Genomic DNA, 24447 nt, shown 5'->3' on the forward strand with positions numbered 1-24447 from the left:
CAAATGAATGGCTGTAGCCTTACAAAAAGCTGCCACCATGTCTGATTTTCTTGTTTCGAGGGGTAATGATGGAGGCTTCTCTCCTGCACCTACAGGCCTCTGGGGATGCCACCCCAGCCCAGCCTCCCACCCTGGACTGGAGCCTCCCAGCCCCTCTGCGTGGGTAGCACAGTGTTGGGAAGAGGAAGGAACAGTTTGTCTGGCTTTTTCACAGGCCCACAGCTGGCCGATGCAGTGGCAGAGAAAACGGGGCTGGGGAAGCCAGCAGGGGCCAGATCATGGAGCGCCTTGAGCTGCATCCTGCAGGCACTAGAAAGCATGGAGAGCTGTCCCCCCAGCCCCCAGCATCTTATTAGAAAATATTCAAACATACAGAAAACAGGAAGGGTTTTATGCTCATATTTTCATTTTAGAAAGATCATTCTGCTTGAAATATAACACCTACTGAGTACTGCTGAGGACTTAGCATGTGCCGAGTTCTGTTCTTAGCATGTGAAATGTATTGGCCTATTTGATCCTCCTACATAATCCTGGAAGATTGGTTGTGGGAGTGGGTGATCATGACCTGAACAGCCTAACCATGTTTAGGGAATGCTCTGTGTTATGAGTTCCACCCCCCCAATCCATGTCACAGCTGAATGTCCCAGCTTCCCTTGCGGCTGGGACACAACAGGAGACCCAAGCTTTCCAAACATGTGCCCCAGGCAACATTTTGATACACAAGGAATAACACAGGATGCTGGGCATGCGCAGATTTCAAATTCAGGAATGGAGAGAAGTACCGCTCTTTGACCCATACAATAGGGGATCCCCTTCCTTGGACCCTGCCTTAGAGGGCCCCACTCCCACTGCACACTGTGAGCTGCCCTATGGAATGAGGGGTGTCTGAGGCTGGATTAGTTTCTATTTGTTACACAGCAGTGGAAACTAACATAGTCCCACAAGCCTAAACCAAGGTGCCAGCGGGCTGAGTTCCCATCTGGAGACTCTGGGGAAAATTCACTTCCAACCTCATTTTTGTTGTTGGCAAAATTCAATGCCTTGAGGCTGCAGGACTGGGCTCTGCTCCTCGCTGGCTGTCAGCCTGGGGCCACTCTCAGATTCTGAAGTCCTCCCATATTCCCCGCCACGTGGTCCTCTCTGTCTCCAAGCCTACTATGATACAATGCATTGTTCTCATGCTTCAAAGCTCTGACTTCTCTCCTGGGACAAGTAGAATACTCTCTGGTTTTAAGGGGCTCATGTGATTGGGTCAGGTCAGCTCTACCATACCATGGAGGCTCGCCATCTTGCCCAGGCTGGTCTTGTACACCAGGGCCTCACGTGATCCTCCTGCCTCAGCCTCCCAAAGTGCTGGGATTACAGGCGGGAGCTGCTGTGCCCAGCCAAGGCCAGCATTTTCAGACCTCTCTGCCTTGTTTTCATATGGCCTTCTCCTCTTTGTATGTGTCAAATCTCCTTCTGCCTGTCTCTTATAAGGACATGTGTAATGGCATTTAGGGCGTACCTGGATGACACGAGGTCCTCTCACCATCTCAAAATCGTTAACTTTGGCTGGGTGCAGTGGCTCATGCCTGTAATCTCAGCACTTTGGGAGGCTGAGGCAGGCAGATCACTTGAGGTCGGAAGTTTGAGACCAGCCTGGCCAGCATGGTGAAACCCTATCTCTACTAAAAATACAAAAGTTAGCTGGGCATGTGCCTGTAGTCCCAGCTACTCAGGAGGCTGAGGCAAAAGAATCGCTAGAACCTGGGAGGCAGAGAGTGCAGTGAGCCAAGATTATGCCACTGCACTCCAGCCTGGGGGACAGAGCGAGACTTCATCTCAAAAAAAAAAAAAAGATGGCTGGGCATGGTGGCTCACACCTGTAATCCCAGCACTTTGGGAGGCCCAGGTGGGCAGATCACTTGGGGTCAGGAGTTCATTCGAGACCAGCCTGGCCAACATGGTGAAAGTCTATCTCTACTAAAAAAAAAAAAAAAAATTACCCAGACGTGGTGGCAGGTGCCTGTAATCCCAGCTACTTTGCAGGCCGAGGCAGGAGAATCACTTAAACCTAGGAGGCGGAGGGTGCAGTGAGCTGAGATCACTCTGCTGCACTCCAGCCTGGGCGACAGGTGAAACTCTGTCTCAAAAAAAAAAATTAGCCAGGCATGGTGCTGCATGCCTGTAGTCCCAGCTACTGGGAAGGCTGAGGTGGAGGGATTGCTTGATCCTGGGAGGGTGAGGCTGAAGTGAGCTGTGTTTGTGCCACTGTAGTCCAGCCTGGGTGACAGAGCGAGACCCTATCTCAAAAAAAAAATAGTATCAGTCAGGCACGATGGCTCACATCTGTAATCCCAGAACTCTGGGAGACCGAGGTGGGTGGATCACCTGAGGTCAGGAGTTCGAGACCAGCCTGACCAGCATGGTGAAACCCCGTCTCTACTAAAAATACAAAAATTAGCTGGGTATGGTCGGGGCACCTGTAATCCCAGCTACTCGGGAGGCTGAGGCAGGAGAATTGCTTGAACTCAGGAGGCGGAGGTTGCAGTGAGCCGAGGTCACGCCATTGCACTCCAGCCTGGTGGCAGAGCGAGGCTCCATCTCAAAAAAAAAAAAGTCTCTTTTTACAACTTTTTTGAGGTATAAGTTACATATCGTAAAATCGTCTGTTTTAAATATGCATTTCAATGACTTTTAGTAAATTTACCAAGTTGTGCAACCATCATCACAATCCAGTTTCAGAACATTTCATCAGCCCAGTAAGAGTCCTCACATCCATTAACAGTCACTCCCCACCGTGGTTGCTCAACCCAGGTAACCATGAATCTACTCTCTGCCTCTGGAGATTTGTCTTTTCTGGACAATCTTTCTTCTTAAACTCAGCAGAGTGAATTCTGTTGTTTAGAACTAGAAACCCTGCCCAATAGAATACTAATATCCTCTTGTTTTGCGGGGGAGACGGAGTCTCGCTCTGTCGCCCAGGCTGGAGTGCAGTGGTATGATCACACCTCACTTCAACCTCCACCTCCCGGATTCAAGCGATTCTCCTACCCTCAGCTTCCTGAGTAGCTGGGATTACAGATGTGCACCAACACACCTGGCTAATTTTTGTATTTTCAGTAGAGATGGGATCTCACCATGTTGGCCAAGCTGGTTTTGAACTCCTGACCTCCAACGAGCCACCCACCTTGGCCTCCCAAAGTTCTGGGATTACAGGCGTGAGCCACTGCATCCAGCCCTAATATCCTCTTATTACAGAAGAAGAAACAATGACTCAGAAAGGTTAAGTCACTTGCCCAAGGTCGTGTAGCCAGTAAACGGTAGAGCTGAAATTGAACCTCACTCCAGAGTCATGCTCTCACTAAAGTATTGCAGTGTGGAGAGTGGAGGGGACAGGGTGAGACTGGAGGAACGGAGGCCATTTAGGTGACTATTGGGATGTCCAGATCTGAGAGCTGATGGTGACCTGGACTGAGGAGGTGATAGAGGCAGAAGAGAGAAGTAGGTGAATTTGAGCAATATTAGGAAGTGAAACAGTAGGATTTGGCAACTGAACGGGTGGGTGGACAAGAGGGAGAGGAGGAGTCAAGGAATGTGCCATGCTTCTGGCTTGGGCAACTGATGGGTGCTGGAATAGCTTGCTGGGGTAGGAAATGCAGGAGAAACAGCCAATTTGGTGTGGAAGATGAGGTCAGAACTGAAGGCATTGAGTTTGAGGTGTCTATGGAATGTACAATGGAGATGTTGAATGGGTGGTTGGATATATAAATCTGGAGCTGAGATGTAGGTTTCTATATCACCAGCATATAGATGGCAACCAGAACCCTGGAAGAAGCTGCAACCGACCAGCAAGAGACGTAGATGAGAAAGCAAAAGGGCCTAGAACACACCCCCGAGGAGTGCTAACCTTTAAGGGGTGGGAGCACAGAAATCCCCAAAAGATTCTAAGAAGGGTAGCCACAGAGATCCAATGAAAGTCAGGCACAAGTGGATTCCTGCAAGCTAAGGGAAGGAGGTGAGGCAAGTGGGGCATGGTCACAGTCAGTGTCAACTGCTGCTGAGAATTCCAGCACGATCAGGTCCGTCATGTATCTATTGGATTTAGTGACAATGACGTTGTTGTTTACTTGGCAAGAGAGGCTTTAGAGAAGGGATGGGGGTGGGAGCCAGACTGGAATGGGTAGAGGAGTGAGTGAATTGAGATGCGGAAGTGGATGTGATGACTCACCCTTTCTTTTTCTTTTCTTTTTTTTTAAAGTTATTTGAGACGCAGTCTTTCTCTGTTGCCCAGGCTGGAGTGCAATGGTGTGACCTCCACTCACCGCAACCTCCGCCTCCCGGGTTCAAGCGATTCTCCTGCCTCAGCCCTCCAAGTAACTGGGATTACAGGCATGTGCCACCACACCAGCTAATTTTTTGTATTTTTAGTAGAGATGGGGTTTCACCATGTTGGCCAGGCTGGTCTCAAACTCCTGACCTCGTGATCCACCTGCCTCAGCCTCCCAAAGTGCTGGGATTACAGGTGTGAGTCAACGCACCCGGCCTGGTGACTCACTCTTTCAAGGAACTTGGCTATAAAGAAAGGAGGCATGGAGTGGTGGTAGGAGGGATTAAGCTGGGGAGGGGAGGCATTTTTAAGAGGAGAAATGATGTTTAAGTGCAGATGGAAATGGGACAGGAGAGAAAGGGAAGTTGATGGGGTAAATGAAAATTATCTTCATCATCTTCCTCACCATCACCAGCAGCAACCACAAGGAAAGCTTGTTCTGCTCTGGGACTGCCCTGTTAGACATTTCTTCCTTATACTGAACCACAGTCTAGCTCCCTGTAACTTTCGCCTTTGGTTAGAGTTCTGCCTTGCGTCCCTCTTCTACTCTTCAAATGGCTGCACACTGCTACTGTGTCTCTCCTCTTCTTCAAACTCACAGCCCCCATCCTATGGGCCATGTGCTCCCAGCCTGGCTACCAGACCCTCTACTGTCCCAGCCAAGTTCACATGACAGTCCTCTTATTTGTCAAGCCCCTCTTTTTTTTTTTCTTTTTGAGATGGAGTCTCACTCTGTCGCCCAGGCTGGAGGGCATGGCGCGATCTCGGCTCACTGCAACCTCTGCCTCCTGGTTTCAAGCGATTCTCCTGCCTCAGCCTCCCGAATGCTGGGATTACAGGCACACATCACCATGCCTGGTTATTTTTTGTATTTTTAGTAGAGACGGGGTTTCACCATGTTGGCCAGGCTGGTCTTGAACTCCTGACCTCCAGTGATCCGCCTGCCTCAGCTTCCCAAAGTGCTGGAATTACAGGCGTGAGCCACTGAGCTGGGCCAAGCCCCTCTGAAGAGGCAGTGTGCACACTCTTGCTTTGCTGATAGAAGCATGAAATGGTTCAAGCTTTTGTGATTTGGGAAAATGAACTCAAATATAAAATGTGCACACCCTTTGACCCAGAAGTTGTCCTATGGACTTAATGCCTCAGGTGTGAGAAGAAGCTTGTGCAGGGACTCCTGGCAACATGAATGCGGGGTGAACAGACAGTAAACACAGTGGTTAGGAGCACAGCATGAGTGCCTGTCCCTGAGATCAGGCACAGGACAAGGATGCCCACGTTTACCACTGCTGTTAAACATTGTACTGGAAGTTCTAGCCAGAGCAATTAGGCAAGAAAAAGCAATAATAGGCATCCAGATGGGAAAGGATGAAGTAAAACTATCTTTAGTTACAGGTGGCACCATCCCATATAGGGAGAATTCCAAAGAATTCACAAGAAAACTGTTAGAGCAAAGAAACCACTGCAGTCAAGTTGCAAGGAACAAGATCAACACACAAAAATTAATTGTGTGGTGTTTTTTTTACACCAGCAATGAACATTTGAAAAGGATGTTGGAAAAAGAATTCCATGTACCGTAGCATTTAAGAAAGCTGAGGCTGCGAAGCCACGTGGCTGTGTTTGGAGCTGGTGCTGCTATTTACTACGTGGCCTTGGACAAGCTTCTCACTTCATTCATGTCACAGTTTATTTAGCTATCAGGTGGGGGTAATACCTTCCTTATAGACTTGGGGTTTTTTTGTTTGTTTGTTTTTAGTTTTGCTTTCGTTTTTGGTGGGGGAGAGTAAGGATTGCAAGAGTTAATATATGTTAGCAAAATGGACTTAGAAGAGCGGTTGGCATATGGTAAGGACTATATTAGGGTTACCAAAAATGTTTATAATTGGGAAAATTGAACAAAGGTTCCAGTAATTATCCATCCCTGAAGGCTGGTTGGCAAATTATCACAATGTACCTTTTAGCTTGAACCGTATGGAACTGCCTATATTCTATAGCTATGGCCTACAAAACGCAAAATGGGCAGTTTTGTTTGTTTGTTTTTGAGACAGTCTCACTCTGTCACCAGGCTGAAGTGCAGTGGCACAATCTTGGCTCACTGCAACTTCTGCCTCCCGGGTTCAAGCAATTCTCCTGCCTCAGCCTCCCAAGTAGCTGGGATTACAGGTGTGCACCCCCATGCCCAGCTAATTTTTGTATTTTTAGTAGAGATGGGGTTTCTACCATGTTGGCCAGGCTGGTCTTGAACTCCTGGCCTCAAGTTATCTGCCTTTCTCGGCCTCCCAGAGTTCTGGGATTACAGGCGTCAGCCACCGCACCCAGTCAAAATGGGCCGTTTCATATGTTCAATCTCAACACTAGGATACTCTTTAGCCACTGAGAATGACTGTGTATCACAGATCTATCTTTATCACAGATAGATCTTTACTGTCATAGAAAGAATTAATAACGTATTGTTGAGTAAAAAGAACAAGTTACAAAACAGCCTGCAGCCATGTTTGTAACATCAGTATATCTACTCATGTGTCTAGGTGTGGACATCAAGAGATATCTAGAAGACACTCCCATTGCCTATGGGAATGACTTGTACTGGGATCTTTCTATTTATTTATTTATTTAGAGACAGAGTCTTGCTCTGTCATCCAGGCTGGAGTACAGTGGCATAATCTTGGCTCACTGCAACCTCCACCTCCCAGGTTCAAACGATTCTCCCACCTCAGCCTCCCAAGTAGCTGGGATTATAGGCGCTCACCACCGCACCTGGCTAATTTTTGCATTTTTAGTAGAAATGGGGTTTCGCCATGTTGCCCAGGCTGGTCTCAAACTCTTGATCTCAAATGATCCACCTGCCTCAGCCTCCCAAAGTGCTGGAGTTACAGGCGTGAGTCACTGCACCTAGCTGTGATCTTAACTTATATTTTTTCTTTTTAACCCTTGATTTTTACCCTGTTAGACTGACTTTAGGAATCTGACCCCCAAAACTGCAAAAGAATAAATTAGTGTTGTTGAAAGCCACTAAGTTTGTGGTAATTTGTTAGAGCAACAACCAGAAACTAATGCAATCAGGATTTAACTTGCCTTGGGGGTGCTGGCTCCCCCCCACTTTCTTCTCAGAGCATCTCTTGGGTCCTCGCCCCTTGCTGAGCCCCCACCATGGTCAGGTGGACCAGCGATGGACCTGATCAGATTCTCCTCTTGGGATTTTAGATAAGAGATGCAGAGGCTGCACACCAAGCTTCTCTGTGCCGCACTGCAGGCACAGTGCCTGGTGCTACCGTTCTTTAGGGGTCCATGAAGATGTTTGTTTGCCTGGGTTAGGCGTGAACTAAGAGATACAAGGGATACACTTTAGGGGTTCAGCCCTCTGATGTTACCTTTGCTCTGGAAGCCCAGGGGCTGTCAGGTGGAGAGGAACTTTGCTGAAAGGCAGGTCGTCCCTGCAGAGCTTGAAGAACAATCTAACTGTGCTGGCATGGGGCCCATCCCACCTACGATGCCAGTGTAAGTCTGTGACAGTCACTCATGTTCAGAGCATGTGGACTGAGGCTCTGAAGAACGACTTTATGATGGGCACCTTCATCTCCATTTGGTGGGTCCAGAGCAAGCAGCCTGAGGGTCCCATGGGCCCAACCTCACCCTCCATCCTTATTTCCCTGCCACTCCATGGCTCCTCCTCAGCAAGACGTGCCTGTGAATGCTCCTTGATGGCTGTATTAGTTTGTTCTCATGCTGCCAATAAAGACATACCCAAGACCGGGTAATTTATAAAGAAAAGAGGTTTAATGGGCCCACAGTTCCACATGGCCGGGGGGGCCTCACAATCATGGCAGAGGGCAAAAGGCATGTCTTACATGGTGGCAGGCAAAAAGCGAATGAGAGCCAAGCAAAAGAAGAAACCTCTTATAAAACTATCGGATCCCATGAGATTTATTAACTACCATGAGAACAGTATGGGGGAAACCGCCCCATGATTCAGTGATCAACCACCAGGCCCCTCCCACAGCACATGGAAATTATGGGAGCTACAATTCAAGATGAGATTTGGGTGGGGACACAGCCAAACCAGAGCCAGCCAATGGCCCTGGCTTCCCTCCCATTAGCTCTCTTCTACTTCCCAGGATCTTTCCAGCTTTGTTCTTCGTCTTCTTTTTTAGAGACTGAAGTCTCACTGTGTTGCCTAGGTTTGTCTTGAACTCCCGGGCTCAAGGGATCCTCCTACCTTGGTCTAACAAGTAGCTGCAACTATGTGCGCACACCACCACCCCCCACCCCACAACTTACCCATCCTCCCCAGCCCAGTGAAATCCCTAGGTTCTTCACACTCCTGTTAGCTCCAGGCACCAGCGGCTTTGCCTGCTACAGAATGAATAACATTATAGCCTCTTAGAGCAAAAAGGTCATGGGGATTGGGGAGGCTGGGAGTTCTCTCTTCATTCAGAGATTAAACCGACCACCGGGAGGGGTGACATGGCTTGCCTTAGTCACCAAGCAAGGTTGGGAGAGTATTTCTGGGATGGTCATTAGCACTTTCTTTCCAAAAGGAGGACACCACAAACTCACTTTCATGATCACGGTATCCCCCCGACAGGTAAAGTGTGCAAATTCACTTTCATTCCCTTTTTGTCTTTGATGCAGCTCTGAAGTATTTTAATTTTTAAAATTTACATGTTCATTATGACACAGAGACAGGTTTTCTGTTTAGGAGAGGGCCTGATTCCATTAAGGATGATCGATCATATGTTGCCTGTTCTGGAATGAACATGAGAGATCAGAATTGAGCTTCCCAAATGGTGGGTCACATGACCGAGTGTTGTTCCAGGAGAACACTGCAACATCCAGTATGAGAGCGCTGCACACACCATGTGTGTGTTGGGATGCTGGGCTGAAATGTATTATTGAGCAAGTGTTATCATATTTGTCTATGGAATTCTATTTAATAGCTCTATCTCATATGTGCTGATTGGGTCTCAAATCTGGATCTCTTACCCCAACATCTTTCTTGAAAATCCTTCTTTTTAAATAAGTGTTGGCCGTGTGCAGTGGCTCATACCTGTAATCCCAACACTTTGGGAGGCCAAGGTGGGTGGATCACCTGAGGTCAGGAGTTCAAGAGCACCCTGACCAACATGGGGAAACCCTGTCTCTACTAAAAATACAAAAATTACTGGGCATGATGGTGGGTGCCTGTGATCCCAGCTACTTGGGAAGCTGAGGCAGGAGAATCGCTTGAACCTGGGAAGCAGAGGTTGCAGTGAGCCGAGATTGCACCATTGCACTCCAGCCTGGGCAACAGAGTGAGACTCCATCTCAAATAAATAATAAATAAACGTTATAGAAATACTAAAATATACTGTGAATAATATAACACCCACGTACCACCATCCAAGTTAAGAAATAAAGCATTACTAATCCAGTTTTGCTCCCTGCAAACTCATCCTTCATCCCATTCTCTTTCCTTTTGTTTTATAAACATCCTACTGGGAGGATCACTTGAGCCCAGGAGTTTGCGGCTGTAGTGTGCTAACTGCACCTGTGAAATGGCCACTGTGTTCCAGCATAGGTAACATAGCAAGACTCCATCTCTAAACAAAATCCTTTTTTTTTTTTTTCTTTTTGAGACGGAGTCTCACTCTATTATCCAGGCTGGAGTGCAGTGGTGCCATCTCGGCTCACTGCAACCTCCATCTCCCGGGTTCCTGCCTCAGCCTCCAGAGTAGCTGGGACTACAGGCACATGCCACCACAACTGACTAATTTTTGTATTTTTAGTAGAGATGGGGTTTTGCCATGTTGGCCAGGTTGGTTTCGAACCCAGGGTCTCAGATGATCCACCTGCCTCAGCCTCCCAAAGTGCTGGGATTACAGGCATGAGCCACCATGCCCAGCCTAAAAGAAATCCTGAATTTGACATTTGTGCCACCACACCCAGCAAATTTTTGTTCTTTGTTTTTTGTTTTGTTTTGTTTTGTTTTTTGAGACGGAGCTTCGCTCTTGTCGCCCAGGCTGGAGTGCAGTGGCACGATCTCAGCTCACTGGAACCTCCATCTCCCAGGTTCAAGCGATTCTCCTGCCTCAGCCTCCCGAGTAGGTGGGATTACAGGCTCACGCCACCGTACCCAGCTAATTTTTATTTTTAGTAGAGACGAGTTTTCACCATATTGGCCAGGATGGCCTCAAACTCCTGACCTCAGGTGATCCACCCACCTCGGCCTCCCAAAGTTCTGGGATTACAGGCGTGAGCCACTGTGCCTGGCCCAAAGCATCTCATTGTATAAATCCAACAATTTATTTATCCATTCGTTGTTTGAGTACATTTAGGTTATTTCCTGCTTTCCCTCTTACAAGCAATGCTGCAGAAACATTCTGGCCCATAGCTCCTCCGGCACCGTACAAGAGTTTCCCTAGGGCACATACATAAGAGTTGTATTGCTGGGTCATGGGGAATGCTCTTCTTCAAATGTACTTGCTATTGTCAAACCTGAGCTGTCTTTTCAGGAGCCTACTAGTGGTTCTCAGCCCTGGCTATGCATTAGAATCACTTGGGAACTTTTAAAAAATATGTGGGTATCTGGATAACTCCCCTGACCCATGGAATCATAGTCTCCAGGGATGGGACTGGGGACCTGCAATTTTGAAAGCTCCCTGGGTGGTTACACAGCCAAGGTGGAGAACAGCTGGGATTGAGTCTTGGCCCACTCTGTCTCAGCTTCCCAAGGTCAGCTTATCTTAGACTTGCTAATATCACTCAGCAGCTGGGCAGAGAGAAGGGACTAAATAAGTAAAGTCTGAATGAGTAAACAAAACATTTAAAACGAACCCTTTAGGGCTGGGTGCGGTGGCTCATGCCTGTAATCCCAGCACTTTGGGAGGCCAAGGCGGGTGTATCACTTGAGGCTAGACATTCAAGACCAGCCTGACCAACATGGTGAAACCTTGTCTCTACTAAAAGTAGAAAAATTAGCCAGACGTGGTGGTTCACACCTGTAATCCCAGCACTTTGGGAGGCTGAGGTGGGTGGATTACTTGAGGTTAGACATTCAAGACCAGCCTGACCAACATGGCAAAACCTTGTCTCTACTAAAAATACAAAAATTAGCCAAGTGTGGTGGGCGCCTGTAATCCCAGCTACTCAGGAGGCTGAGGCAGGAGAATCACTTGAGCCTGGGAGGCAGAGGTTGCAGTGAGCTGAGATGGTGCCACTGCACTCCAGCCTGGGCTACAGAGCAAGACTCCATCTCAAAAAAACAATAAAACAAACCCTTTAGGCTGGGTGCGGTGGCGAATGCCGGTAATCCCAGTAACTATCTCCTACTGTTGTGAGGGTTAAAGGAGATGGTGCATGTAGAGCACTTGGCACTTATGAAGTGCTCAAGAAAGAGCAGCTCCTGCAGCCTGGTGCAGTGGCCCACACCTGTAACCACAACGTGTTGGGAGGCTGAGGCAGGAGAATTACTTGAGGCCAAGAGTTCGAGACCAGCCTGGGCAACATAAAGAGACCACCCCCACCACCGCCCCTCTCTATAAAAAATAACAAAAACTAGCTGAATGTGGTGGTACATACCTGTAGTTCCAGCTACTCAGGAGGCTGAGGTGGGAGGATCAACTTGAGCTCGGGAGTTGGAGGCTGCAGTGAGCTCCACGCCACTGCACGCCAGCCTGGGTGACAGAGCAAGGCCCTTTCTCTGGAATAAAAAAAAAAAAGAGAGGCTGGGCGCAGTGTCTCACGCCTGTAATCCCAGCTATTTGGGAGGCTGAGGCAGGAGAATTACTTGAACCTGGGAGGTGGAAGTTGCAGTGAGCCGAGATCCTACCATCGCACTCCAGTCTGGGCAACAAGAGCAAAACTCTGTCTCAAAAAAAAAAAAAAAAAAAGAGAGAGTAGTTGCCATTTTTAATGTTATTGATAAAGCAGGTAGGTGTTTCTGAAAATGCACCAGACACTGTCTTAGACTGGAAGGTGCTGATGTGTTACTGAACCTCCAGACAAAGCTGGCGAACCTACCGGGGCGGGACTTTCTGACTTGAGAAGCTGTCCTATCTATGAGGGTCCATGTTAGAGAACATTAAAGAGTAGGATTGGGGGCAGTAGCTTTCCTGTGGCAAGTCCTCACTAGGTGCCAGATACTGGGCAAAGGAGTTTGCAGACATCTCTCATTTCATCCTCGCAATCCATGAGGCAGGTATGACTATTCTTCCCATTGTCCAGAGAGGGAAAACAAGTCACATGGAAGCAAGTCATGCAGCAGAGCTAGGATTGGAACGGAAGTGCCTGCATCCTCCAGCACCTGCATCCCAACCCGCTGTGCTATGTCTCCCATTGATGCTTTCCCATGTCTGCCATTTAGCTTTGCTCTGGTGAGTGACAAGTTGTACCAGCGGAAAGAGCCTGTCATCAGTTCTGTGCACACTAAGGTGAAGGGGATAGCAGAGGTGAAAGAGGAGATCGTGGAGAATGGAGTGAAGAAGTTGGTGCACAGTGTCTTTGACACTGCAGACTACACCTTCCCTTTGCAGGTAAGCACCTTGTAGCATTCTCCCAGGCTCGTCGCTGGTCACCATCGCCAGGGCCTTGCTCCCTCCCCCTAGGATCTAGAGCCTCACTCCAGAAAAAATGTTGGCCCTATTTTAAAAGCTCTGTGAACATCTCAACTGAGAAAACCTAAAAATTGCAAACCTGGGTGAGATCCAGGAGATGATCCTTTGCTTTATCAAGTCCTACAGGGTTTCTCAAAATAGCCGCATGTCCTGGTACATTGAAAACAGGATTTGATTCACTCACACTTGATTTATATGCAGCTTTTTAGAGGCACAGCCACCAAGCCAGCAAGGTCTGCCTAGATTTAGAAGGACAGAGAACTTTCTACCGAAGAGTACCAGCCCTTCTAGATTGTGTGGCGTTTTATCAACAAAAACGACTCCAGGAGACCATTCTTGGGTACATTTTTCCACCAAGAAAGGATGTAAATGACAAAAAGAAGAAAGGCATCGGTCACTGAGAGAAGGCGTGTGACTTCTAAATTTGCAAGCAGGGAAAATGAAAGCAGAATTGCCAAAAAGGAGAAATTAAAGTAGGGTTGAGGAGGCCAAAAAACAGAGAAGGGGGCAGGAGGGACGAAGGGGCAAGTTTGTGGCCTGGGGAGCTAAAATGCTTTGCAAAACCCTATAAAGCCCACGTTGCTATCTATTTGTTTCTAACAGCCAGTCATTAAAATCCTGTGATTGCTCGGGTGGTGGGATGCCCTAGTGCCTTTCATTAAAGTCCGGGAAAATCTGAACAGTGTTCCAGTGAAGCCTGCTCCCCTACCCTCGCCTCCTCAGGTCTCTTGAGTTTCAATTTAATGAGATTTTACTGTGTTAAAAAAAAAAAAACACGAAAAGGCTGCTTTTGAGACTGCAGTGGTAAATGACTCCTCAACTCATGCAAATGCTCCTTCACCCTCCCTCAGCTCAGCAGGGCTGCCCATCCAGCTTTGATATTAAGCACTCGGCATATTCCAAGTTGCCCACAGACCCTGATTTCTAGAAGCTTAGAAAAGTGGAGAGGTTCGCCCAGCAAGCTGGATTATTATAATCAAGTAGTTCTCTTTTCAAAGGCTTTGCATTTCTTTAGCCTCTCTTTCTCCACAGGGGAACTCTTTCTTCGTGATGACAAACTTTCTCAAAACAGAAGGCCAAGAGCAGCGGTTATGTCCCGAGGTAAGGAGGGGACCTGGAGTGGTGGGTCAGGTCGTAAGAGTTCCTGGGGGAGATGCACGTCAGAAGAAGCAGAAATTAGGACCCTGGGGTGTATTTCAGCCCACAAATATTTACCTGCCTCTTTTCTGGGGTAGGGCTGGGCTGAGTGGAGGAAGGGAGAGAACACATGGCAGTGTCTCTCCATGGCCACCGGATCTTTGTCTGTCTGCCTCAGTCTCCGGTTCTAGCACTAGGGACCCGTGCAGACGTCAACCCTGCTCTTTCTATCTCTGGCTCTCTTCGCAGCTTATGACAATGGTGATTCTTGGCATTTGCACAACATTTCACATTTGATTTGAGGCTCACAATGACTTTAGGAGAAAATGGCATTTTACAAACCAGAACACAGATTCAGAGAGGTTGTGACGTCCCCAGGGTCACACAGCTTGCTGCAGGCACAGCCAGGGTTAGGACCTGAGTGTCCTCACTCACAGCTTCTCTTACTATGGTTCACAGTGAACTGTCTGCAGGGCCAGTTTTGGAAAACCCTGGCACACAGCTCTCTTGCTCATTCACCCACTTCTTAGAGTCTCAGCCTCTCCATCAGGTGCATGGGCCCCCATAGTTCCCTGCCACCAACCCAGACAATCTTTCCCAACTTGGCTCTGCCCTCTCCACAATGCTGCCTCTTTCTGGAAGCGCTTCTTCCCTATCAAATCATATTTGTTTTATTCTGGGCCAGGCACGGTGGCTCACACCTATAATCCCAGCACTTTGGGAGCCCAAGGCAGGAGGATCACTGGAGCCCAGGAGTTCAAGACCAGCCTGGGCAACATAGTGAGACCTTGTCTCTAAAAACAAAACAAAACAAAAACTGTATTTGTCCTATTCTGTACCTCACCATCCTGCTCTCTGCTCTTCAAGATGAAAACCAGCTAAGTTTATCTATACCAGCGTATTACTGCTAGGCATTACCGGTAACTCCCAACCTCCCAGCCTCCCCTCTCAGGTAACGTAACTGTGCTGTACCAAGGACCATTCCCAGCACTGACAATTGCAGCAACGCTGGTGGTACCCAGCCAGATCCTCCACTGGTGAGTAGGCCCAGCCCTGCCGGTGGGGTTTTGCTCACGGGCCCACTCTGGCAACAAGGTCTAGCTTCCTGAGTGTCCAGGAACTCTGGGCAAAAGTGCTCTCTTAGAGTACAGTCTTTGCCATCATTTGTACCCAAACTCAGAACCAGCATAACATTCCCTTGGTGTCTATCTTGATAACACTCCCCCTAAAAGGAGAGCTTTCTTTGTTTGTTTTGTCCTCATCGCCCCTTAACTCTCCCTGCCATTCAGGTGAAATCTCTAACAGCCAGGCCAGCCAAGCCCTCCCTTCTGTCTCCCTTCCCAGCAGTGTTCTGTCTCCAATCCAGTTTGGGGGCCCTGGTTCTCTTTTGTCCCATCCTTTGGTCATCTCTACACCACACTCCACCCCCGTGTATACATAAAGACACTTTTGGAGTTATTGAGACTTGGAAGAAAGAGAGTTAGGATAGCCCAGAGATTAACAGCCTGGGCTCAGAAGCTAGACTGCTAAAGGTTCAAAACTTAAAATTCTTAGATCTGTGACCTCAGGCAGGTGACTCTTCACCTCTCTGTGCCAAGTTGTGTGCATCTATAAAATGGGGCTGAGAACAAAACCTAGCTGTTCAGATCATTGAAACAAATGAGTGAATACCTGTGACATGCTTAAAACAAGGCATGGTACCTTATAAGCACTTAGTGAATGTCAGCTGTTATGATTCAAATGACATGTTACTCCTCAGATGGAATGTCACTCAGAGTGGCTGGAACCCAACAGGCTCCGTGGAGGCACTGCCAGCCCAGAGAGCACATGTGACTCTTTGGGATTTTAACTTGCACTCCAGGCTGGTTTGGGCTGGTCTAATTGGACATTCACCTCCTCTCTGCCCATCAACACCCTTCTATCTCTGGTTGTCTCGGTAAATATGACCAAGTTCCAGTTACACACCAACCTGAATAGATATTTGCTCCAGTTACCTGTGGCTTCAAAACAAACTACCCTGATCATGGTGGGCTTAACACAAGCATTTTATTAACTTTCACAGTTCAGTGGTTGACTGAGTTCAGCTGGGTGGTTCTTCTACTGGTGTCACTAGGGATCTCTCAAGGAGCTGCAGTCGGATGGCAGCTGGGGTTGGCATCCCTTGGAGCTTCAATTGGCACCCAGGGATAGCTAGACATCTCTTCCTCTCTGGGAACCCCTAAGAGTTTCCCTCTCTTCAAGGTCTCTCTGCATTGTCTCTCCAGCAAGGTAGTCAAACTTTCCAATAGTGGCTCAGGTTCCTCAAAACAAAACAAAACAAAACAAAACAAAACAAAACAAAAAAATAGAAGCTTCCTGGCCTTCTTAAGGCTTAGGCCTGGAACTGGCAACAGCATTCCTTCTGCTGCTTCTATTGGTTTTGCAGTCACAGCACAGGTTCAGCTTCAGAAAGTAGAGGAAACACTCCACCTCTCAATGGGGAAAGTGACCAAGAATTTGTGGCCATCTTTAATCCATGCAACAATCACAAAAGAGAAGATTACAACAAAACTAATGCTGTTGTTTTTTTTTTTTTTTAATTTTAGAATTCCTTTTGGAGAGCAAAATAAAATTGATTTCTCTTCTTTCCTGAGATTCATCTCCAGTTGATAATGAAAATGTAACTTTCCATGAGCCACAGTGAATGATCACACATTCATTCCTTCCATGACTATCAAGACCTACTATTTGCCAGGCACTTGAGCTACAAAGATATGACCTTTGCTCTGTATTCAAAGGGTTCATAGTCTAATCTGGGGAGTCACAAGGGGAGGAGACCAACGGCATGCCATGTGACTAAGGCAGCCTGGGAAATAAAGAGATCATGAGAGAATTTGAAAACTACAAGAAACATACATTGAGCATGTACTATGTGCTAAACTCTTTCTTTTCATAACTCATTTAATCTTCACAACAACCATGCAAGACAAATCTGTTGGCTGGGCACGGTGGCTCATGCCTGTAATCCCAGCACTTTGGGAGGCCGAGGCAGGCGGATCACGAGGTCAGGAGTTCAAGACCAGCCTGGCCAAGATGGTAAAACATCATCTCTACTAAAAATACAAAAATTAGCCAGACATGGTGGTGTGTGCCTGTAATCCCAGCTACTTGGGAGGCTGAGGCAGGAGAATTGCTTGAACCCAGGAGGTGGAGGTTACAGTGAGCCAAGATCACACCACTGCACTCTAACCTGGTCAACAGAGCAAGACTGTCTCAAAAAAAAAAAAAAAAAAAAAAAAAAGGCAAATCTGTTCACCCTGCTTTTACAGATGAGGAAACTGAGGCTCAGAGAAGTGAGTGAGTTGGCTGAGGTCTCTCAGCTAGAAAATGGTGCAGCTACTGCTGAACCAGGTATACCTGGGTCCAAGACCTAGGTCCTTGGCCTGAATCACTGTAGAAGCCACAAATTGCACAGATGACAAGGAGCAGAGGCTATTTTCACACCTATGTCATATTCTGGCTTCCTCAAGACTGGCCATGAAGCCTGCTCCCTAGAAAACAGGAAGAGAAATATGCATAAACCAGGGCAGCTCATTTCTCTCTTCCACGTTCTGTCCTTCAGCCCTGAGACCCAGCTGGTCTCATTTTCTTAGGCCAGGCGAGTGTCCTGGCCAATGTCTCTCAGTTCCATGTGTCCTGCTGAGTCTCTGCACCTGTTTGCCCTGCTTAGTCCTTTCAGCCACAGGGCCACTTGGACCAAACCACCTGTCCTCCACCCCAGCCAGCATCCCTGAAAGTGATTCCTAGCTGCCCAGACCTCTGCTTTACCCATTTTTATTCATTTTTATTGGGATATAATTCACATACCATAAACCCCACTATTTTAAAGCGTACAATTCAGTGGTTTTTAGTATATTCACAGAGTTGTGCAACCATCACCACCATCTAATTCCAGAACATTTTCCTTTCTTTTCTTTTCTTTTTTTTCCTTCCTTCCTTCCTTCCCTCCCTTCCCTCCTCCCTCCCTCCCTCCTTCCTTCCTTCCTTCCTTCCTTCCTTCCTTCCTTCCTTCCTTCCTTCTTTCCTTCCTTCCTTCCTTCCTTCTTTCCTTCCTTCCTTATGGAGTTTTGCTCTTGTCACCCAGGCTGGAGTGCAGTGACACCATCTCAGCTCACTGCAACCTCCACCTCCTGGGTTCAAGCGATTCTCCTGCCTCAGCCTCCCTAGTAGCTGGGATTACAGGCACACACCACCATGCCTGATAATTTTTGTATTTTTAGTAGAGATGGGGTTTCACCACATTGGGCAGGCTGGTCTCAGACTCCTGACCTCAGGTGATTGACCTCCTAAGTGCTGGCATTACAGGCGTGATGAGCCATGGCGCCCAGCCTCCAGAACATTTTCATCACCCACAAAGGAACCCCAAACCCATTAGCAGTCACTCCCCATTCTCCCCTTCCCCTGGTCCCTGGCCACCACCAATCTGCTTTCTGTCTCTATAGATGCCTATTCTGGACATTTCCTATAAATAGAATCATACATGGTGTGGCCTTTTGTGTCTGGCTTCTTTCACTCAGCATCATGTTCTCAAGGTCCATCCATGTTGTACACTGCGTCAACGCTTCATCCTTCTTATGGCTAAATAAGATTCTGTGTATGAATGTACCACATTTTATTTGTCCATTCATCTGTCAGTGGACACTTGCGTGGTTTCCACTTTTTGGCAATTCTGAGCAGTGCTGCTCTAAGCATTCGTGTGCACATCCTGGTGGATATCGAATCTCTTCTCCGCGTCTTAGTAACACACGTCACTTACTCCCCACTCTCTCATCCTTCTATCTGCAGTATCCCACCCGCAGGACGCTCTGTTCCTCTGACCGGGGTTGTAAAAAGGGATGGATGGACCCACAGAGCAAAGGTACCTTCTGTTTCTTTTCCCGAGACCCTAGGGTTGGATGGTCAGGCATCTTGGTGACATTTGTGATGCCCAGTTCAGGTCTTCAGCCTCTGCTCTCAGCTGTCCTCTTCCACCATCACCAAGCCATAGGCGAGTCTGCCCATGCTTCGGCTCTGTCCCCAGCAGACCAGCTGCTGACTGTAAACATGACTCCAGTTTTCCAGTGAGAGAAGCTCCTAAAAATCTAGCAGGTTCAGGTTCTAATCGGTAGAAAAATCACATGGCCTATAGTATCATCTGAATATTCTAAACTTCCCCCTGAATCAAAGGTTAAGGACCATGAACTTATACCCCCAGGGAACCTGGCAGTAATACCCATATTAACCTGCAAATTTTTTATTTTATTTTAATTTTTACTTTTCAAAAATTTTTTGTACTGTTTTATTTTACTTTTGATTTTACTTATATCTAAGAACAGTGCTATTGTGATACCTGCAGAATTTCTTTATCTCATGTTTTAACTTAGAAAGGCACAGGGCACCGGGTGCAGAGGCTCGTGCCTGTAATCCCAGCACTTTGGGAGGGTGAGGCAGATGGATGCTTGAGGTCAGGGATTCGAGACTAGCCTGGAAAACATGGTGAAACCCCATCTCTACTAAAAATACAAAAATTAGCCAGGCATGGTGGCACGTGCTTATAATCCCAGCTACTTGGGAGGCTGAGACATGAGAATCACTTGAACCTGGAAGGCGGAGGTTGCATTGAGCCAAGATCATGCCACTGCACTCCAGCATGGGTGACAAAGCTAGACTCCGTAAAAAAAAAAAAAAAAAAAAAAAAAAAAAAAAAAAAAAAGCACAGGGCAATTTTTAAAATACTGCAAAAAAAAAAAAAAATTCCGTGGTTATGATGCAAATGCACACAAAAAGGCATATGGCCATTACTGCATTCTACTCCATACTATATGTGTATTTGAGTTGGTATAAAGATTATTTTAACATTGCTCACTATTTAATTAATTCTCCCTTGGAAGCTGGTTAATCATCCTGACACTCCAGGAAGATGCGCCATGCTTATTTCATGGCTTGGCGCATCCTGGACAGACTGTGTACCCCTTGAGGGACTTGTGCCCTTTGGAGAGGCCATGTTCTAGTCCATTTATACTAAGTGAGAGCATACACCTGTTCCGCTCCCCTCATAGGCACCTTTTCTTGTAAAGAAACAAAAGAGCCAGCAGAATCCACAGTCTTCCTGTGTTCTGTCTGATCTCTATTATGTTTCGCTCGTTTGCCTTGCCTTGTGTTCATTGTGGTTAGGACGGGCTTGATGGAAGCTGAAGCTGCGTGGGTTGGAAAGCCTGGTCAAAGCCTAGTCTTTTGCCTGGGTTGAGTTAATGATGTCCCTCCTGGAGAACTTTCTCTCCACAGTTCTTTCACATCTGTGGTTCTATGATGCTTTGGCCCCTATAGGAATTCAGACCGGAAGGTGTGTAGTGTATGAAGGGAACCGGAAGACCTGTGAAGTCTCTGCCTGGTGCCCCATCGAGGCAGTGGGAGAGGCCCCCCGGTGAGTCGCATGGGGAGACAGACACAGTGGCCCTCAGCAGCGACCAGATGAGGCCTTGCCGAGGCTGCTTGGGCCTTCCCCTCTCAGCACAGCCCTGCAAAGTCCTGGGTCCTACTGGCTTGGGGACCCCTGCGCTCTGGATGCACTGCTTGGCACAAACTAGTGTCTCTGGGAGGGCCCTGGTGGTTGGTAAACTATTGTAACAATTCTGTACCAACTGGTAAATAGCTACTACCCTGAGCATCCTTGGGTGTCCCTGGCCCCCTTCCCTCCCCCAGATCTTCCAGGGTACCCCCAGACCCCCTCCTCTAGTGCCACAGCAGGGTCCCTTCTGACTTGTCAGTGTCCATACTGAGTGATTAAGGATAGGAAGGAAGGAGTGAGATGGAAGGGAAGGATGAAGCAAGGAAAGAGAAGAGGAAGGAGAGGAAAAAGGAGAAGAGGGAGGGTAAAAGAGGGGAGGTAAAGGAAGTTTTCTCAAATTAAATGCTCACAATGACATACAGATTTGGTGGTCCCTTGTATTGATGCTTCGCTTCAATACACAAAATCATGATGTTAAATCTCAGAAGCCACAAGGGCTGATGTATTTCAGCACAGAAAGAAAGACCTGGATTCAATTCCTAGCTCTAACACTTTTTGCTGTGTGTCCTTGGGCAAGTGGCTTAACCTCTCTGAGTTTCAGTGTCCTCACCTGTAAAAGCAAAATAATAATTTCACCAACCTCATAGGGCTGTTGTAAGGACTAAATGAGATGATACTTGTACAGTTATTGTAAGGTAAGCCCCAAACCTGGCTTACACATACACACACACACACACACACACACACACACACACAAAATCTGCCCCTGAAAGTGTGGTGGTTCTAGAATAGCACTGTCCAATAGAACTTTATGCAGTGATGGAAATGTTCTATATCTGTGCTGTCCAATAGGGCAGCTGCTAGGTACATGTGGCTATTGAGTACATGAAGTGTGACTACTGAATTTTTGAAAGATAGATAGATGATAGATGATAGATAGATAGATAATAGATAGATAGAGTCTTGCTATGTTGCCCAGGCTGGTTTTGAACTCCTGGGCTCAAGCGATCCTCCTCCTGCCTTGGCCTCCCAAAGTTTTGGGATTACAGGTGTGAGCCATTGCTCCCAGCCTGAGTTTTTCATTTAATTTAAATTTAAATTGCCACACATGTCTAGTGGCTACCATATTGGACAGCGCAGTTCTAGACCAACATGATTCAGGATCATTCCCGCAGCATCGCGGAGCAAAGAGAAAACTGCCCCAAGCTGGCTCATAGAAGGCTCAGGCGAAGGTTTCCCAATGCCGGGACAGGGGGTGCGCTCAGCAGCATCACCCCTTATGGTTCTCAATCGCCAGTAGCTCCACTCAGGTTCATTTCTAGGTCAGGGGCATTTCTTTGTCACAGAAGGAATCACCCAGTTCTGGGAGATACAGCAGCCTCCACTCAGGTAGTCCTTGGTTCAAGACAAGTGGCCCTTGACTGACTGTGGTTTCAGTTCCAGCTCCGCCATCAACTCACTCATTAAATAAACTGCATCTCCAGTGTGCCTGCCGCTGGGCTGGATTTTGATGTGACCTGGGCAAGCAACTCCCTGAACTTCAGTTTCTCATATATTATATGAATTAGCTAAGATGGTTCATTTAATCATTCATTCAACACATCCATCACCATGTAGTAGATGTTAGATATTTATCTCATACGTGACTATGCATAAGAGACTTTGCTAAGGTTTAGGTAAAATACAAGTCCCAGATATGGAGCAAGTCCCAACCACTGTACATACCTGAATGTGTAATTATGTCAGTGTGACAGGTGCCACAGTAAATGCCATTGGGTCTTGTATTAGTCCATTCTCACACAAAGAACTACCTAGCCAGGTGCGGTGGCTCACACCTGTAATCCCAGCACTTTGGGAGGTTAAGGCAGGCAGATCACTTGAGGTCAGGAGTTTGATACCAGCCTGGCCAACATGGTGAAACCCTGTCTCTACTAAAAAATACAGAAATTAGCCAGGTGTGGTGGCACACACCTGTAATCCCGGCTACTCGGGAGGCTGAGGCAGGAGAATCACTTGAACCCAGGAGGTGGAGGTTGCAGTGACCCAAGATGTGCCACTGCACTCCAGCCTGGGTGACAGAGTGAGACTCCATCTCAAAAAAAAAAAAAAAAAAAAAAAAAAAAAAAGACCTACCTTTTTTTTTTCGGTAAGAGACCAAATACTTTATGAAAAAAAGAGGTTTAATTGACTCACAGTTCCACAGGCTTAACAGGAAGCCTCAGGAGACTCACAATCATGGCAGAAGGCGAAAGGGAAGCAAACACATCTTACCATGATGGAGCAGGAGGGGGGCTGCGGGGGATGTGCCGCGCACTTCAGATCAGATCTCGGGAGAGCCCACTCACTATCAGGAGAACAGCAAGGGGGAAGTCCGGCCCCATGATTCAGTCACCTCCCACCAGGCCCCTCCTCCGGCACATGGGGATTACAATTCGAGATGAGATTTGGGTGGGGACACAGAGAAAAACCGTATCAGATCTCAAGAAGGGAGAACTTCTTCTTGGAGGAGCTGGAGGGGCTTTGTGGAGAGTTTCAGAATGCTTTGCCCACTAGGTTCGCTGTATCCATTTCTCTTCACGCATCCCAAAGACCAACCAAGAAACCAGAAACCTCTGGTCCCACTGGCCCATAGGCTCCCTCGGTCCCCACCGTCACTAATGGCCATTTTGCATGTCTCTCTCCCAGGCCTGCTCTCTTGAACAGTGCGGAAAACTTCACTGTGCTCATCAAAAACAATATCGACTTCCCCGGCCACAACTACACCACGTAAGTGCCCAGGCTGCCTCGCTGTCTTAGTTATCTACTGCTGCGTAATAAATTATCCCAAACCTCAGAAGCCTGAAACAAGAAATGCCTATTGTCTCCCATGGTTTCTGTGGGTTAGGAATCTGGGAATGACTTTGCTGTGTGGTTCTCGCTCAAGGTCTGTCAGGTTGTAGCCAAGCTGTCAACCAGGGCTACAGTCATTTCTAGGCTTGACTGGAGCTGGAGAACCCTTTTCCAAGCTCTCACACAGTTGCTGGTGGGAGGGCTCAGTTCCTCGCCCTAGGACCACTTGAGTATCCTTGGTATACGGTGGCTGGCTTCTCCCAGAGCAAGTGACCCAAGAGAGATAGAGCAAGCAACCGAGAGTATAACCGAGATGTAACCAAGAGTCTAACCAAGAAGGAACCAGGAGTATAACCAAGATGGAAGCCACAGTCTTTGGGAGCGACACTTCTGCCATATGCCATTGGTGACACAGATCAACCCTGGTCCAATGTGAGAGGCCACTGCCCAGGGGTCCCAGGAGGCAGGGATCGTTTGGGGCTTTCATGGAACCTCTCCACCACACTGGCTCACTCCTGGGAAAGAGACAGATCTGTTTTCACTCGAGATGTTTGTTTGTTTGCTTTTAATTATGCACAGGAGAAACATCTTGCCTGGTTTAAACATCACTTGTACCTTCCACAAGACTCAGAATCCACAGTGTCCCATTTTCCGACTAGGAGACATCTTCCGAGAAACAGGCGATAATTTTTCAGATGTGGCAATTCAGGTTGGTGGTGCTTTGTACACTGGGATGTAGGGCTATGTGTCTGGGGATGGAGGATGTCAAACGGCCAAGAGGCCAGGCCACTGGGTCTTCATAATGTGGCTCACATTTACTGAGCATTTAGTAAATTCGCCCTCTGTGCTAAGGGCTTTACCTACACTACCTCATCAAATCCCAAAACAATCTTATGAGTGAGAGCTACTTGGTGTATTCCTTTCCTATGGCTGCCATAACAAGTTAGCAAAGCTTACCAGCTTAAAACAACACATATTTGCTTATGTTGCCAGAGATCAGAAGTTGGAGACGATTTTCCCTGAGCCAGGGCCGTGCTCCCTCCGGGGCTTTAGGG

The 24447-nt window shown here is 47.5% G+C and overlaps 2 protein-coding genes across 3 annotated transcripts in view; both read left to right on the top strand.

Annotated features, from left to right (window-relative positions):
• The window catches only part of P2RX4 (purinergic receptor P2X 4), a 341582-nt gene that overhangs the window by 247243 nt on the left and 69892 nt on the right, over positions 1-24447 (top strand). The window lies entirely within an intron of this gene.
• The window catches only part of P2RX7 (purinergic receptor P2X 7), a 54837-nt gene that overhangs the window by 9027 nt on the left and 21363 nt on the right, over positions 1-24447 (top strand). Inside the window, exons 2-7 of one of the 2 annotated variants that reach the window (XM_050747985.1) lie at positions 12651-12819; positions 13933-14001; positions 18862-18934; positions 20383-20479; positions 23249-23329; positions 23972-24101. In XM_050747985.1, the coding sequence (XP_050603942.1) occupies positions 12651-12819; positions 13933-14001; positions 18862-18934; positions 20383-20479; positions 23249-23329; positions 23972-24101 (619 nt within the window). Of the gene's footprint in view, positions 1-12650; positions 12820-13932; positions 14002-18148; positions 18935-20382; positions 20480-23248; positions 23330-23971; positions 24102-24447 lie in introns of those variants that run through there. The other variant, XM_050747984.1, reaches the window with a different exon arrangement.

This window comes from Macaca thibetana, chromosome 11 (assembly GCF_024542745.1).
Source record: "Macaca thibetana thibetana isolate TM-01 chromosome 11, ASM2454274v1, whole genome shotgun sequence".
Lineage (NCBI taxonomy): Eukaryota > Metazoa > Chordata > Mammalia > Primates > Cercopithecidae > Macaca > Macaca thibetana.